General features: G+C 38.7%; 1 protein-coding gene across 2 annotated transcripts; it reads right to left on the bottom strand.

The window, feature by feature from the left end:
• Positions 1-501: 501 nt before the first annotated feature.
• Positions 502-15275, bottom strand: LOC137452025 (inverted formin-2-like). 2 transcript variants are annotated; one of them, XM_068160078.1, is made up of 12 exons: positions 14883-15275; positions 13291-13433; positions 12779-12840; positions 11442-11544; positions 10901-10986; positions 9725-9825; positions 8797-8867; positions 8587-8694; positions 7936-8006; positions 6253-6382; positions 5365-5529; positions 502-1169 (listed from the first exon to the last, which is right to left on the bottom strand). In XM_068160078.1, the coding sequence occupies exons 1-12, from the start codon at positions 15175-15177 to the stop codon at positions 1053-1055; spliced, it is 1452 nt and encodes a 483-aa protein (XP_068016179.1). In that variant the 5' UTR covers positions 15178-15275; the 3' UTR covers positions 502-1052. The 2 variants fall into 2 exon arrangements, with proteins under 2 accessions (XP_068016179.1, XP_068016180.1); XM_068160079.1 differs by lacking the exon at positions 5365-5529 and having other exon boundaries at positions 6262-6382.
• Positions 15276-18195: the final 2920 nt, after the last annotated feature.

Raw genomic sequence — 18195 nt, 5'->3', positions numbered from 1 at the left:
TGTCAGAAGCACAGAAGGTTCTTCTGATCTGCTGCTCCTTCTTTTCACAGGATTGAAGCACGCATTTAATCCTTAGAGCTGCTGAATATCAATTTATGATTTTACTTTACCATATACTGTTACTTTTCTGTATTTATAGCAAACAGGTTAATTTTAATCTCCAGTTTTGGATTATGCATGTTATGACTAGAAAGTATGTAAAACACATTTGCTGTATAGCTTGTTAAGACAATATTGAAAACTTTGTTTTGGTAAGCTCTCAATGAATTTTATGTAATCTTAGAGATAAGTAACTGTGAAAGAGGAGCTAGAAACAGGCCATTTATTCAGGCAGCAGATGCAAGGAAAAACAGGACCTTCCAAGGGGTGAGCTTCTAGTGTGTATTTACATGAACTCCACACAGATTCACTAATGCATATTTGCAGTGATCTCTGAATAAGCAAGGATCATAATCAAATGTTATTGATAGAAATCTTTAAGAAAAGTGGATGTCAAGTATTTGCCAAACTAAAATTTGAAAATGTATGTGTGCCAAAGTTAGCACTAGGAATGCTTGACATCCAGGTTGGCCCTTCTTTTGCATTTATGTCAATCATCCCTTCTTCAGCAAAGCACAGACACTCCTTTAAGCACACACATAGCTGTTTTAGGGAATCAGACCTCTAACGAGAAAACAGCCAATGTTGTGGTAACAGTAGCATGTGACACAACTCAACTACTACAAAGCACAGCTTGAGGTTCAAGTATATATAACTTTCTATAGCCCCAAAAGTCTCCTAACAAGACTCCAACAGAACAATATCAGTATATCATCCACTTCTCCATAAAATGGTAGCAACTTGCTCATTGGGAGTAATATTTTTTCTAACATTCACATAGTGACTTCTTCCAAGAGTTCACATGCACTAAAAAAAAATCATGTTAATGTACTATCTGCTTGACACCTCTATCATCCATGGCTAAATCGATTTCATTGTATTAGATCAGCCGTAACAGAACAGATAATTACCCCTAATTATCAAAAGACTGGCTAATAAAATCAGAACTAGTTTTAGTTGAATGCAATACTTTTCCCACACTCTCCTTTTATCCTCTTCACATATTGTCCTTTAAGCTGTTTCTTCCTTTTCTCAGATTTTGCAGCTTGCTTCTTCCTTTCTTGATTTTCCTGCATTCAGACAGAATGACAAATTTTAAAAGTGAGTTACCCAAGGAAAAGCTGTTTAAGAAACTCACAATTTGCAATGAATAGCAATTGTAAATATGCCCCATGCACACTCATCTGATGAGATTTGAGGCTAAACAGCAGAACAGAGCTTTCTAGTCGGTCTCTCTGACCTTCTCTGTATGATGAGGTTGCCAACAAACTATTTCATTAGCTTTAGCTGCAGTGCTAAACTGTGTATTGAAATGCATTCTTCTTAATTGGTCCTTTTGTCCACAAAACAGAACATTGGTCTAACTTCATTAGCATTCTAGAGATTTATCACATAGCAACCTTGATTTTACATTGTTTGCATTCAGGATTTTATACCAGGAATTTCAGAAACTTTTCAACAGTGTTAAAGAGCAATTTACAATTTCTCTTCAGGCACCCATTAAATTTGCCAATTGTATTTCTACACTGGTGTTCGGTGGCAGAGTCCAACCTGGATGACTGTTGGCATCAGTCATACAACTGCCAGGATGGCATGAATCCTGTTAGGATTTACTGAGACAGTCAGGACTCTGATTTCCACAGACCTGCTGATACTGAGACAATGTGACTAACATATACATGATATTGATGTTAAGATGAGTGTGCTGTTGCATCATATTACCAAGTGTAATGATATCCAGGAAGATGTTGATTTAGTGTAGATGTGATTCTACTTCTGGTCTCCTTTGCAGAGAGTTTGGCAGCAGCAAGGACATTTTCCCATTATAGTGACAGATTTTGTTGGGTGCTATGGATCATCTACCACTATTTATATAAGATAGGCTGAAGAAGTCCTAGGAAACATGTACTAGTTTCTTAGGGTCTTTATAAAAAGTAAAAACCTAGGATCCTTTGGTTCAAAGGCGTTTCTAGATGAAAAAAAATCTTGAGAACACAAGTAGAAAGTATAGACTGAAGATTATAGGGACCTTCACTCAGTGCTTAGAAAAGGAGAGAAAACTAGTGTATGCTCAGCAAAGAAAGGAAAGAATGTGTTTGCTCTGAATTTGCTTCTGAAAGAGTGAGGTACAAGTGGTGGTGAAGTCTTGTGGAGAGGCTAAAAGCCTTTCATCCCTGTCTGCCTCCTACGTGCTTGCCTAATAAATTCCTTCTCTGTCTTAGTGTAATGTCTTTGAGATATTATGGCTGTTGAAAGGCTTGTAGATCTGTGGGCCCTGGGAGAACACTTTTATATAACATGCCACAAGAAGTAAAGGAGGTGACCTCGGGGATATATTGTCTTGCTGTTTAAGCAGCATACACACAGAATTGAGAAAAAAGGCCAAATCACATTAGAGATAAACTTATGGATTGAACAAGCTTGCACTGATTTGTTCAGAGAAAAAAAAATAAATATGCATAACAATTCAACACAAACACCGTTAACAGAGTTTCTTCCACACCAGAAAGCTCAACAAGGTAAAGTATAAAACCAAGGTCTAAACCCAAATATTCACAATCTTTTCTCAATCTCCTGGTTTATGGAAGGCAGCTGTATGACTGAGATTAAAGGAAAGAGGGCCATCACTTTAGATTTGCACTTTGTGGGATGTTAGATACTTGCTTTATCTCTGAATTAAAAGATACTCCATGACAACTGTTTATCCCCACACTATCTAAAGCACATCGTGTTCCAACACCATATGCACCCTACTGAGGAGCAGCTGCTCCAGCTCAGTTATCCTAGGGGAAGACTCAGAGGAACTATCCCTGTGCAGAGCTGTCTGTATAACCTCTGTCATCAGCTGAATACTTCCTAGAGCAGATTCTGTTTTACCATTTTTTTCCCCTCCTTTTCCTGAGATTAGACAGCCTCTTTCTTGGGAGCTCCCCTCTTTGAACATCTGCAAGTGCTAAGGAAAATCAAATGTTTCTCTCAGTCCCCCTATAATCACACAGTGTTTCTTTTCCTGCAATTTTACAACTCAGTTCTGGGTGTTGGGTTTTGTTTGGGTTTTTTTAAAAATCTTTGCACTGGAAAGCTATTTTCTCCCCATCTCCTTCCTCCTGCCATCTGCTCCTCTTAATTTTTGAGAGCTGGCAAAATAGTTATTGGTCCTGGGTGACAAACCAGCTCCTTTTCACTGTGTCAGTTTTAGTGATCATTTAAGTAGTTGAAATGCTTTCTTTTCACCTTTGAAAGTAGATGGAGAAGATGGAGGCAGATTCTAATTATAGGAATTTCATTTGTGTAGCTCAGTTTTTGTTACCTAAAGGATAAGACACCAGAAAAAAACCCTCAGAATGGATAAGAATGTTTTTTAACCAAAGAAGTAACAACCCCAATAATCCCTCTAGGAGCTTTGAAGGATCATGATTAATCAAAATTGTATCCTTACTTATTTGATGTGAGAATGGAAAGATAGCATTAGCCATTGTGGTAGTGCTGAGACCTGCCTTACCCAGAAAGCTCATCTCAAAACAAAATTTATACCTTAGCCTTAAAGCTGAAGCCAGATAGCACTGCAAAGAAGTTAACACTTATGGCAAATTATAATGTAAAAAAAAAAATAATAAAAAGTAATCACAGAGCAAAAAAAGATGTTTTAAAAATTAAAACCTTTAACTTTTCATCAAATTGCTGTTTCAAGAACACACAGTAACTTTACCACAGTGATAGGGAGAAAGCAAGGCAAGAAAGGAGAGGAGAATACATTTTAAGTCTGCAATGGAGGTAACAGAGATGCATACAATGTGGCTAACAGCTGTGTACCTTTGAGGTGAGGTGCTGCTAGGAGAGAGAGGCAAAAATAGGGCAAAAGGGACTTTACATGTTGGGTAGATAAAAAAAGAAGCTTCTTTCTAGTTCCTCCAACCTGACTGTGAACAAGCAGCACCCAAAAAAAGTAGTTTAAGTCATCTACAGCTGTACTCTATAGGACACTACATAATCTTTATTTGTAGCATTTCTTAAAATAACTGCAGTGGCTGGATTTACAGCAACTTTTCCATGGATGCTGAGCCATTATGTTTTTGGCTCTCTTAAGCCTTTACTTCGTGCCTAGTTTTAGGAAGTCTAAGGATCTAGTGTATTGCTGAGGGATCTGGTTTGTCAGGTTTGTTTTCCAGACTGTCTGTAATGCTGGTGTATTGTAGTGGAGCCTGGGTAACTACTGCTTGCAAAATTGAAGCCCAGTGCCTCTCTGAAGCAGGTAGTGGGAACACCACAGGATATAGTTGCCATCTTTTATCTTCCAGCACTTCCTCAGAAGCTCCTTTGTTTTTTTCTGAAACTATCATCTGCCCTAAAGCACTCCTCGAGGCTCTCTTGCCTTAACATTGCCCAGCATAGCTGCATTCTTGCAGTGCTTATAATGCGAATGATTCTCTCTATGGAAGGCAAATGCAACCTGGAGCTCTCCTAGGGTCAAGCACAAGAGTGGATTATTGCTGCTGTTAAAGCATATAAATGTGAAGCCACTACCTCCTGGGATTAAGAAAACACTAGAAGTACATTAGTTCAGGCGTGGAGTATGTAGTAAGAAGATGCAGGTTTAGTGGAGGCCGACTAATTGGAAAGTTCTCTACAGAACTTTTATGGTAAAATTGCTGGGTTTGTACTTCTTATTGCAAGGAGTAACTTCTTCTAAACTAATAAAGTGCCAAATATAATCTCCTGGGAGATTTGTAATTTTGTAGGGGACACAAAACATACCATTTTGAACTAATTAGTACAATAAATCACAGAATCACCAAGGTTGGAAGAGACCTCAAAGATCATCAAGTCCAACCTGTCACCACATGTAAACAAACCTTCTGGTTAGGCTTTGCCTATTGGTAAATTTGTCTTTTGTCTGTCGGCAAATCTATAAAGCATGTCAGGTTTCACCTTCTTTCCCATGCTACAAAGTTCCTATTTCATTGAGGCCTGATTAATAATTTTACAGGGGGAAGAACAACTTGGTGACTTCTTAATTCTCCATAGGCAAAACAAATTTAAAAAAAAAAAAAAATCAGTTTTTATATTTGCCCACACATTTGTTTCTTGCTGCAGGTTGAAAGCAAATCAATAGTTACTTTCATTTACATTTGCAGCCAGGGTTTAGGTAACCCATCTTGGAGAAGAAGGAAAAAGAAATCTTTGCTTGGTTGAAAAAAGAGGCGGAAAAGAGGCAGAAAAGTTCTCAATCTATTTCTAAACAGTCACAAAAGCAAACCAAACCACCTGTAATGCCTTGAGGAAGAGCTCTCTGAAGGTTTTCATTGTGCTAAATATATCTTCCAAAGAAAAATTGTTTTGGTCTTCACAAAGGTAATCAGCCAGTTCTTTCTTCTTCTTTTCAATGGTGGCAAACTCCTTCTGCAGGTCCTTTGAAGCATCAAGACTACCCTGAGACACAGTTTGCAACACAATTTATGCACATTAAGAAGTAGCATATTCTGAGCTGCCCAGGGGACTCGAGCCAGTTAACACAGAGCAGTCAGTTTGTAAAAATCTGACAATTAAGATTGTGAACCAATGTGTGATACTTTCTTTCTAATTGAACCATCTGCATTTCCCCTGGTTTCATCTGGCCTAAAGCAGCTCATTGAGTGGTGCCACTTTCATCAACAACCACATGGAAATTTAGCACAATCTGGGATGACTGATCAAGAAACAGGGCATCAGTATTTCTGTCTTTTAGCTTTACTTCAGTGACCCTGTTTTGAAAAGCTAGGATATTTGGAAATATGGGGGGGGAGCGAGAAAAGGGGAGGAAAAAAGCATATTGCAAATCTGTTCACTTTTTTTTCTTACCCCAAAACATCAACACCAAACATATTTCTGTACTGTACATATTTATAGTTGCAGCCTACATATCGTATTTAAAGCCTTCCTTTCCTTTGCACATACAGCTGACAACTGACTGGTTCTCAGTTGTTTCCTTGTCATGATACCACATTATAGAAGAGGAGGAAAATCTGGGATTCTCCTTTCTATAGGGCCCATGGGATGTGTAGCCATGGTGCCTTTTCCTCCTGGAGCTCTACGTCCATTGGCAGCCTGAAACAGTGCCTTTGAGAAGGGATATAAAAGGTTTAGGAAGAAGGATGGGAAGTGTGTCACACTCACATCACCTACTTGAACAGATTTTGTATGCTGTATTTTCACATCGTCTGTTGACAAAAATAAACGCTTCTCTATTTCCAACAGTTTCTTCAAATTGGCATCTGCCTCAGCCTGCATGACATCCAAGTGGATTCTGAAAAGGCCACAAAAGGGACAACACATTGAAGGACTGAGTGTTTTGTTTTCATTAAGTTAAAAGATTATTACAAATGGTGTTGCCTATGCAAATAAATGTAGAATTAATCATCTGACTCAAGTCTACCTTGGCAAGTAGTTCTCCCCTATATAAATCCTTCTCTGTGTGTTTAAACCCTCATCTAAGACAGAATCTGTGCTTTTGCCATCACTGTCTCCCTGGACAGATTGTGGAAGAACCTCACCATTCTAATTTCATAAAAAATTTCTTCAACGCTTCCACCCCGTTTTTATTCATAGGCATTGTACACTCATGTTCCTCATGCCAATACTGTACTTACTTAGCTGGTTCTCTTTCCTCCTTGTCTTTGGTCCCTAATCTATTTATAGTCCAATATTCTATCTATTCTCAGAGTTTAACTCATGTGAGCCCCAATCATGCTACAATGCATCTTCTATTATTCTGACCTACTCCATGTGCCAGACAAGAAATACCAAATCATCAAAACCTGAATTGGTGTTTCATGGTTTCATGTGAGCAGCCATAGAGAGTTCCTTGCAGGATATGCATTGTAAACAGTCGTCTACAGGTTGATTAGTGAATCAATTTAAGAGTTTGACTAAACTAGAAGGCAATTACTTCATAAAAAATAACACATTTTTATTATTCACCAATGAGTTCAGACAACAAAAGTATTTCTATCATGACACAATCCAAAAAGAAATTAATGTTTTAAAATAGTATCCCACTTAAATTCTGCACAGATAATTCACAAAAGCCACAATATTTTCTGTTGTGTTACTAAATTGAAATGCTTTACAAAATTATTTAGCAGCTACTTAACAAATGTTAATCCATCTCCAGGTTTAAAAGTTTTAGTTACAAGGAAATGCACACTACTGCAAGGTTCATAACAGGATTGAAAAACATCAATCTTGGTGCTATAAATGTGGATTCCAATTAGCGCAATTTACCGTATCTCCATGATATGGTCCTCAGCTAAATGGAGCAAGCTGGCATTAGACTTACATGGCTTTCAGGCACATGGAGGAAAGTCTGCAGTACTCGCATACAAAGTCTTTGTACGCACATGCATTAGAGACTTGTACTGATACTCAACTTGGGGACTCCTGAGGTCACCTAATTGCCAGTAAGTCGCTTCAGTCATTCTCTCCTTAGACCAACCTGGTGCATGTATCTCCTCATGGGCTTGCACATGAATATGACTGAGAAACTTCAGGGAAGATACATTTCTATTTCAGTATAGAATTCAGTCCTTGAAAATGAGGAAGCTCTCCATTTACATAGTTTTACTTCTAAGATAGTGCTGGGTTGTCCAAACAGAAAAAAAAAAAATCACACTGAGCTCCACATAAAAAGTCTTAACCTGGTTGATTTATAGATCTCACCACTGTTTTGTGTTAGTTAGGAACCTCTTTCACAACATAGAAGTCCTGTGACCTTATTACACTATCATAAAATTACTCAGTTCATTGTCTTCAAAAGTTTGATAATTCATACATGACAGAAAACAAGCAATAATGTCCTACCCTGCTGCCTTGGAAACAAAGTCAAGATCTCTGGGAAGCTGCAGCAGATCTGTGTGGGTTTTTTCAACCTCCTAAAATTGAAGTGAAAAATAGTTACCTTGCAGAGTCAGTCAAAGAGTAGGAATGTCTTTCATTTGGACCACAGCAAGATTGAAAAATGAACACTTCAGTGTTCATTCTTATAAACATAGGGGTAAATTTAGTCTCATTCATTTTTTTTCCTCAGGTTAGCAGCCACAGGGAGTTAAAAAGAAAACAAAAGGTCTTTTAACTGTTCAGGCTTGCATCCCATGTGATGCCATAGCATGCAAGCTGACCCTAGATTTTATCTTCATATCGTGAAAATTAATTTCATTTGACAGATGCATTTGAGAGACATCAACACAAGAGAGCAGGAAGAAAACAGCAAGCAGACATATAAAGCAAAGTGGAGAAAGGAAACAAAGAGTGTTAGCTCTCTAAACATTACTGCATATGGATCTGATCCCGTCAGAGAGGGATGGGAAAGTTTTCATCTTATTTCAGGCACAGAGGCTTACCCTCCAGATATCTATGGTGGGATGCCTTTGAGGTCAAAGCCCCTTAGTTTCTGACAAAACAATACCTGCTGAGAATAATGCAAGCAGAAATAATTTCACAGTTCTATTGTACCTCCAAAATATGGTGAAGGAGAGTAATGCCACTTTGGTTTGCTTTTGTGTCTGTTAGCCTGAGCAAGGTGCTAATTTTAAAACCTTCAGCATCTCCATTGTGATGCCCCTAGAAGACAGAGGAAAAAGTTCCTGCCTTCAGTTTCCAAGTCTCTCATTTGTACTTTGTTATCTTTAGAAATACAGCAATTAAAGTAATCAGTTTACTTACATAGTTAAGAAAGTTCCCAACTTTAAGAATCAATAGGCAAAAAACTGGCAGTCGGTGACTGGTGAGAAGTGCTGAAGAAGAAAGAGGGAGAGCATTTTCAATACACAAATTCAGGTGAAAAAGAATTTTCCTTATGTTTGACAGTGAGGGGAACAAAATTCTCATCCAAGATTATATGAAGCTATTGTTGCAGATTTGGAAATATACCAGTACAAAAATAAACAATCTGATTGAAAGCAGAATGAACAAGTTTCTTCTGTGGTCTCTTTACAAATAGATTAAAAAACTATCTTTCCATCAAGGTTGGAGTACAGATGTATCATTTCTGCAGCTGCTTCTGAGGAAGAATTGCATGTGGGAAAGTGTATAAACTTGCCAAATTATCTAGTCCCCCAATATACTATTCTGGGTTAAGAAAAGCAAAGGGCTTTCTGCCTCACTATCACCCTTAGTAAGAGTGATAAGCAGAAGGTGTGCATCTTAGCAGGAGAATCTGGGGTAAGAGTAAAGTTTTGGGCACAACTAGAACAGAAAGGGGATGGAGGGGAGATGGGGATGACAAACATTTAACCTATATTCAAACAGAATCTGGCACTGACATAAAGGAATTTTCTTTTTTTTTTCCTGCAGAACTACTGATAGGAGGGAGGTTTGTGTTATTCATGTCAACAGAGGCTCCAATTCCAAGCAGCACAACACAAATTGCAATTCTGCAAACTGCAGAAAGAATTCTAGAAGCAGCCATCTGCAGAATAATTTTGACAGTTGTTACATACTCAGCAATTAAAAGATTTTGTTTGTGGCTTAAAAAAAGAATATATTTTATTTTTTATTAGATTATGGCATATGCTAGCACAGATGCTATTCAAGTAGAAGAGAGGCTTCCTTTAAAGGAACCTGGCCAGAGGCACAGCACTGGTGGACTTACTTTCACAGGCTGTCCTGATGGCTTGTACTTTTGGCCACAGACACTCCAGGAGAATTTTTGTTTCTTCACAAATCAGCATACATTCAATCCGCAACTGGTAGCTAAAAGACATCAGTGGAAAAACCCCAGACACCACAAAAACAAGTCCCACAGCCCTGATTAACTGTCCTGTGTTCAGCAAGCAAATCACCCATTTTAGTCAAAGCTCAGTACTAGCATTGTTGTGTTCTCTTTAATGCTTTGACACAAGAACAGGATTGTAAACAAATCACTTAGATATTTCCAAAGATGTCCTAGAAACAATTATTGTCTCCTCTTTCACAAAGCAACATTGCACTGACATCTGGCAGTTGCTTCGTAGCATAATGAGGCCATAATTTTTGACAATTCCTGGGCAGCACTAGCCAGGGTTTTAATTTTTCCATTTAACTTCTGAAAGAGAAATTAAAAATATTTTTCCAGAGATGTTCTTTAGTGATATTTATGCTTCACCATGGATTAATGTTGTGGGAGAGCCAGGAAAACATTTGCTAAAGTACTTTTAAAACTAGCTGTAAGAGTGAGAAAATGAAAACCTATATTTTCACCCAGGACAGTTTAAAAAAGAAGTGTCTTTGGCTGTGGCATGGCAACATATCAGATTTTTGAAGGACTATTTCTATCAATTATGACATATCACCATATTTTTATGAACAGCATAAAGATTTCTCTCTGTGTGTTTCAGCATCTGACTTGGTAAAAATTAGGGAGGTGGTGAAAGCAGTAAAAATTAGGGTGGTGGTGAAAGCACAGGCACTGCTGCGATTCAATCATGGGTTTGTTGGCTCTCTTTGGTAAACTGGAATCTATGAACCAGGGTGGAATGAATCAGCAGCCTGGTGGCAGGATTCAGTCTGCAACTTCACTCTGTGGTGAACAACAGTTAAGAGTTTTCTTACCAACTCATTAATACCAAGGTGAAATTAACTGTGGCTTGCCAAAGGTGTCTGAAAGGACCTTTGGCCTTTGAGAAGGAAAAGTTTCTCAAACCATCTCTACAAATAACAGTCAGGTGATTTATCCTGAAGGCTGAATATAAGGAACATCCCTTTAGCACAGGAAATAGTGGCCCTAATTCTTATGTATCATTCTTATAAGAAGCACTCTTAAGTTGAAGACAAGAAAAATTTTGCTTACCTGGGAATTTCCAAGAGATGGAGATAAAACTGGTCTGCATTTGCTAGTTCTGATCTGTCTTGTTTGCAAGATTTCAGGCTCTTTATCTAATAGAGAATAACACACACTTATTTCTGGTGCCCATTGCTTCCTACAGCATGTTCCTGCCTTTGCTGCTTGTGGTATGCACAGGTGATGGGAATGAAGCAGATGAATAATAAATTCCATACATGAACTAGTTTGCAAAGACAAATATTTAGGTTTCGTTTAGATGGGAGGGTCATCAGCATTTGTATTCATCTTGTAGGATGAATACAATGGGAATAGAAAACAACAGTTGGTCTGCAACTCTGTTGAGCCTCCTAACATGATGTTGCCTAACCTCTGTGTGAAGAGTCCAGACCATTGCTGGGGCAGACTTCCCACCACTCTAACTTAATAGGTCATTGACTGAGATAGTTCAGGATGATGTGGGATAGGTTTGTAGTGGTTTGCTTTAGCAATGCAAGCGTTTCAAGCACAAAACACATTGAAGTCCATCAATATAGCACAAAATACATACCTCATGGTCTTCAGGCAGTAGTTTAAGTAGCTGCTTCAATATCTCGGCATCCAGCTTGGAGCTATCCCCTTCCTGAATCATGGCAGCAACCTCTTCATTGGAGCTGTAGGAAAGAGATAGGTGCTGTGGAGCAACAGCATAAGGAGGACTAACACAACAAACAAAAGGGACCTCAATCTTTCAGCTAGCACTGCAGTAGCACATGACATAATTCTTACTATACTTGCCTCTCATTACATTTTGGATCTTAATCCTCAGAAGTACAGCAGAGATATGAAAACAAAGAATTTTTTAAGCCTAAAGCACTATTCCTCATAATCTAGATGATGTGCTTTCTGGGTATTGTTCATCTTTATGTAATAAATCCTGATGGTTCTCCTTTTACTGTGGGTGTCCAGCGTCATTGACATTTACTTTGAATTTCTCCACTGCTTGCAGCAAAGCCAAGGCTAAAACCTCTGAGAACCAACTCTCTCCTCCTGCTGAGATGCAGGATTTATAAAGATCCCAGAAGGTTTTACCCAAAATCCTTCCCTGAAACTTTGGCAGATGACATGTCTTTGAAATTAGTCCAGAATGCTCTGCTTTGGGCTCTGGAGAGCTTGGCTCCTTGCAGCCACCAGCACTATTAGAAGCAGCACTCAGGTGAAGGGCAGCCTTGTCCCTCACCAGTGCAAGCTCAATTCTCTGATCCCATAGCCAGTAGCTGCTCTCAGGAGAGCTTAACCACTGCCCAGGGAATCATGAAGAGAAAGGAAATAGCAACTGGGTTAGGCTATGCATAGATCTTCCCAATTTGAAGTAGTTTGCAATGGTAAAAAAAATAATATTATTTCATATATATATATACACACACACACACAAATATCTTTCTGACTGATTCTGATTTATTCTTAACACAGAGGAACTTCTAGGCTGAGTTTCTTTTTGAAGCTTTCATAATGTAAGCCATGCAAAGGGCAGGGAGAAAGCAGAACATCCATTTTCATCCTGCAGTAGTTTTATGGTCTTTGAGTAAAGGTATTTTACCAAAAGCAAATACAGATTAATTTCTTTTGAATTTGTTTTATTTTATTTCATTACCCCTCCCCATAAGGATTGTGACTTGGTAAATTTTCACTTTTTTTTAAGTGTAGAAACTGTTTCCCATTTATAGAAAAACTGCATGATTATAGCTCAGATTACCTGGAGATGTCTCTCAAAAATCTATCCAGTAACTTGAAACTTCCATTTGGGAATCTCCACTAGTGATTAGTGATTCCTGCCAGCAGTTGATATTTATGTCAATACTACCAAAGAAAAAACACTCCATTCAGATGGTACTATCAAAATCTTACCACTTAAACTGCTTCAGAAATACACTCAGAAGGAAGCTTTTCTTTAGACCTATGAATGTGATCTGCAAAAAGAGAAAAAACAATCAATTAGAAGTACACTTACCTTGATTTTAAGAGAAGTTTTAAAGCTTTGTTTGTTGGGTGATGTTGACTGCTTTTTGGTAATAATATTATCAACAATCTTCATTGATCATATCAGAGCAATTTATAATGGTAGAGACCATTAGATCTATTTTAGAAAGAGAAAGAGGCAAAGATAGCAAAGGCATGGCAAAGAGAATTGAAACATAAAATATTCCAATTTATAAGACTTAATTATTGAAATTCCATGTCCTCCCTCTCTCAGATGAGGAGCTGTCCTTCAGCAAAGTAAAATTCTGATCCTTTCCTGTCTTGGATATAAAAATATTTCAACTTTGTTTTTCTAAATGATTGACAACAATAAAGAGTGAATGAGCTTTTCACTTCCAAGAATTTTGTCAGACTCTACACAAAGCGAGCAGTCCAGGTACCTCTCTTGCTTGCTTTATTTTTGGCCTTTTTTGCTCCTTTTGTACTGTTGGTGGAACAGAGAAAAGCAGCTCCAGGCTCGTGTAGTCAGGCTCTATGAGCTCCTCACTGCCACTTGGCACCATGGTCCATATGGAGAGGCTTTCTGAAAGGGAAAAGATGGACCACAGAGGTAGTGGAGCACTTTCACGGCAGTATGACATGTGGAAAGGAAAACACATTGGAGAGTGGATGAAATAAAATGCTCATTAGTCCTGGACAAATGCTAATTGTTTAAGAGTGGCAGCTCCCACAGGCAGCATCCCAAAGGTTTTAAGGCAAATTAAACCTGTAAAACTGATGCTGCATTTGACTGACAGAACTGAAAGCAGCAGATGAACTTAATAGGCTGGTCCAGATTATTTTTACTACTGCAAAGCAGCTAAACATCACAGAATTTTGGTACCCAAACAGGGGATGTTGTGACCAATTAGGCAAACATCTCTCCTTGCAAAAGATATGGACTATCATGCCTAGCATTTTTACCAGAATCATCAGGAACCATCTGAACAGCACATGGCCCTTCAAAACAAACTCTGAAAACACAAACATTGAAATCTCTAGCAAATAATCTTACCTCTTTAATCCTTAGGACAGATTGCAACGGTGGCACAGAAGATATTGGGGGTGAAACCAAATTTGTATCTCTGCCCAAGAAAGCAGGCTGTGGGTCAGGCTGAGTTTTTACATATACGCTTATGTATTTTATCATAGCAGCAAGTTCTTATTCCCTGATGTCCTCCTCCTTGGCAATAAACAAAAAGGAGAACAACTACAAGGTCTGCTTTAGATGAAATGAGAATTAAAAGCTACAGCAAAAATAAAAATATGTTCATGGTCTTATTGCTGAAGGTTGGGCAGGCCTTGCAAATCCCTTTGGCAGGCCACATGTTAGCCAAACACCTTGGTGTTATTTTATGTGTGATGAAAAAACCCACTGTGATCAGTATGAAATTAAGTTGGAGGCTACATCCAGCCCTGAAGGTACATGTTGCCCAGCCCTACTGACATGAATGTTCAGCCTCAGATCTTGGCTAATGCATCTTCTGGCTATACAATAAAAACAAAACCCACAAACTAAACCAAATCAACAAAAAAAAAAACCAACCCAAAACTTCAGCTGAGGAGACACTTGACAGTGATATACAAGGAGCTCCTTAGGAGGAACCACAGGGTACAACTGTTCAGCAGATCTTTCCACTCAACACATTCAGAGCATTTTGAAAACCTTAATCAGTGCAGAGTCAAAACATCCCTTTAACAAGTGAAAAATAGAGACTGAGAGGCTAAGATGATTTTAGCAGCCACAGAGCCTCAGGTCAGTGCTTTTCCTAAACTACTGTTCTCTCCATTCTCAGTGAAGGCTTGGCTTTCCATGTCTGTTTGTGATTACTATTTTTTTGTAGGACTGAGAACAAGCAAGGAGACCATCTGTGACCTGATTTATTCAGTCAAGGCCTAAACCCACCCCCCACCCCCCGACCATTAGAATTTTTATTTGGATGCAAACAAAGTAAATGAACCAAACAGCCTAGTGTTAAAAACAAGCACGTACCTCTCACCACATCAGAGGGGAGCTTCTGCCAGTGAAACATCTTCATCCTCAACGTTGGTGTTTTCTTAGGGTGGGGCTGCTCCCCCTGTCCACAAGTTAGACAATTGCACTCAGGATTACTACATGGCTGGGGAGATGGGAGTGACAGGGCATTTATACCAGGCATGGGAAGGGGTGGAGGAGGGACCTGACACCTAGGGGGTAAAGGTGGAGGGGCTGGCATCAGTTGTGGCAGAGCAGACATGACAGACTGTCCTTGAGAGGGTGAGGATACATCCTCCTGGGAAGGTGACATGTTCCCTGAAGATTGTTGCAGCTTCCTGTAAAGGTCAGTTGTTGGAGAAATGCTCAGTTCTGCACTGGGATTTTCTTTTGCTCAGCTTTTGAGCAGATCTTCTGGACACTGTTTCGTAGTGAGCTGGGCTCCTCATGCTACACAGCACATTCTCAATGGATTGCCCTGGAACCACTTTCCTCCTCTACAAGACAACGAGGAGGAGCATAAATTAACAACATTCCTCCCAACTGCTGGCTACTGCTAGCTCCCAGAGAGGATTAAAAAAAAAAAAAAAAAGAGGTGACCTTCCTCTTAAGGTAAACAGCTTTTTAAGTAACCTTTCATGATGGTTTCAGCTTCGTGAGTCGGGAGCAAAACAATGCTACTAGGCTGAGGCTTCCTTTTGGCTTCTTTTGATTCTTCTGGCTGTGAGGCATAAAGACAGGAGAAGCTAGAGCTATTAGCATAGTAAATCTCTACCCAATTGCTCAGTCATTCGGGTGGATTTTTCTCTTGAAGGAGCAAATGGTTGCCTGCTACAGAAGTTGCCACAGGCACTCTACAGAAGGGGCTTCTCAAGCAGCAGGGTCACAACCAGTTATTCCTGGGAAACCATGTTACCACAATTTACCTTGGGGGCCAAAGGGTGGGGATTTTGAGAGTATAGCCTCTTAAATTAAGCAAGTTAACAGCTGAGGAGAACTCAGGCTCAGCTGCTTAGGGATCTGTGACTACTAGGTATTAAAATGAGTAAGACTTGTCTTACTTTACTCTTCAATTTCTCATGTTGTGTGTAAGCTCAGTTTTAAACATGTGAGTAGACCTGCCAAAATTAATAGAGCACTTGTAGGCTCAAGAGTTGGTTTTTGTTTGTCGACTGAGTGAAACTTTCTATTGCAAGCTCTTGTATCTCTGAATACAATTAACAGTCGCCTGGAACACTGAAGCTCATTACCTGTAGTTGCATTTTGATTTTTCTCTTTAGCTAACTTCTATAGCAGTGGCTATCAACAACAGTAAAACCACCACGGGTTAAATGGGAAGAAGTGAGCAAACGGTGCTCCAGAAATGACATAGTGGGTGTATCCTTTAGGGACAGTATGCAGACAGAAAAAAAGACCTCTGCAATCTCAGCCCTTGCACAAGTCTTTAACAAAACACACATTAGTAACATCAGCAGCTTTAATGGAATATAACCGGAGGGGTACTTTCACTTTTATGTTTAGTGCAGGATGAGAGCAGTTTGTCTTAGAAACTGAGCAGTTCATACTAATGATAGTGTCCAGCTCTCAAAATAGCCCAGTAAAATTGTGAACCAGTGGACTCGAGGCAAAAGAAAGCAATAAAACTTTAGTGTGGTTGGGGCTTTTTTTAAATCTTAATTCAGTAAGAATGACTTACGTTAAACCCATTAAATGTTAAATTCAACCAGAAAGTAGTTTTTGATGTACATATAAAATGGAAACAGTTTAAATGGCTAAGCCAAATGCTTATAATAGAAAATATTAACTGTATTTGCTGTTTACTTGAATTGATTTGCTGCTGTTTTTCATAAATACTCCCCCCCCACACCAAGCACTAACATTTTCCCAAAGGTAAAGTAGGCTTATATTTAATTTATGTAAAAAACTTAATGTATCCCCTTTAGGACTTCACAGCTAAACTTGTACAGGTGTCTGTAATTACCCTAGCAGGACAAGTGAGGGACTCAGCACTATGAAAGACCCTAATGAGAAATAAGCCACTTTCTGCTAGAAACATTAGGAGTAAAACAAGCTGATTAAAAACAAAAAAATCTCATTAGAAATAATCATGTTAAAATTCTGCTACTTGTTTATTTTAATTAAGCTATTGGAAGAATCAGTAAAAGACTATTAATTAAAAAGCTCATTTCTTTTTAATCAGTGCTGATCTAAATAGCTACAGGGTTTATGTAAAGGAAAGTATTGTTTTTGGAAATCCTAATAAGGAATACTACACATGAAACAGCTAATATGCTTTGGATGATAAATAAGCTTGTAATAATGTACCTCTGAAGATTATACTTTTGAGACTGTGTGGAGAAATCCATGCTGTTAGGAAGATTAAAGCTTTGGTATAACTTCAAGGCAGCTGTAACTTACATTGCTGGTACTGTTCAAATGAGCTTGTGGGTATGTTTAAAAAAAAAAATCTCTACATGAAATGTCTCCTTAGAAAGTGCAAAAATAAATATATGCATATAAACACACACATCTCAGTGCAACTAGACAAGGACAAGCAAACTGCAGAGAGCTCAAAAAGCTGGGTAATTGGCTGACACTATTAGGCAGGGCAGGTAACAGAGATTGACTCAATACACCAGCCCAACTCTGGTGATCCAGTTGAAATCAATTAAGTTGCAATGCACTGTGAAGTTGTTTCACTACTTCAGTATTCAGTATTCCTAAGGTTGGAAGAGACTTCACTACCTTTTGTTTTATTGGGAAAGTGGATGATGTTTGCAGACTGCCACAATACAGGCTTCCTTTTCCATCTGCTTACTGACATGCTAAAAATAGGTGCACTTCTACGCTTCTTAACTTAGAAAGGAAAGTTGTATTTTGGTGGCATAAGGTTTAGTTTTTTAAGTTAGATCAAAAAAATATTACCTCTGTGCTACATAAGCACTCTCATTTTTTCATTTCTAATGTTGCTGATGGGCTGATATGGGGCTAAGTTATTATGCAAAACTTGACTTTGTAGCTGGAGGTTTATTGGTCATTAGTATGCTGGAAATGGGGATTTCAATAATTGCTTCAGAAAACCTGGTATATTCCTTTGTATGCTATTCCTAAAGGATTTTTTTGTGGAGGGAGACATTGTTTAAAAGCCATTCCCCGATATGCTTTCAAGGTAATCATCAAAAGTGTAAGCACAAGAGTCAATGTCTGCTGTGAAAGATATTTTTGAGGGTAAGACAATGTACGGCTTACCAAATGCCGAGAATTGAGCTGTAGTATATACAACTCAACCAGAAGGAGGGTTAGTCACCTAGCAATGCAGATAGATGGTCCC

This window comes from Melanerpes formicivorus, unplaced genomic scaffold, assembly GCF_026170545.1.
Source record: "Melanerpes formicivorus ecotype bairdi unplaced genomic scaffold, bMelFor1.0.p_v2 SCAF_48, whole genome shotgun sequence".
In the NCBI taxonomy this organism is placed as follows: domain Eukaryota; kingdom Metazoa; phylum Chordata; class Aves; order Piciformes; family Picidae; genus Melanerpes; species Melanerpes formicivorus.
This window is presented reverse-complemented; position numbering and strand designations above follow the sequence as displayed.

What these genes read in the sequence shown, in the direction of transcription:
- LOC137452025 (XM_068160078.1), bottom strand. Translation starts at nt 15,177, where the DNA reads ATGTCACCTTCCCAGGAGGATGTATCCTCACCCTCTCAAGGACAGTCT. An exon ending in CCCCTCTGATGTGGTGAGAG is followed by an intron (nt 13,434 to 14,882) that starts GTACGTGCTTGT and finishes TTTCCCTTTCAG; the next exon opens with AAAGCCTCTCCATATGGACC. An exon ending in TTTCTGAAGCAGTTTAAGTG is followed by an intron (nt 11,545 to 12,778) that starts GTAAGATTTTGA and finishes TCTTTCCTACAG; the next exon opens with CTCCAATGAAGAGGTTGCTG.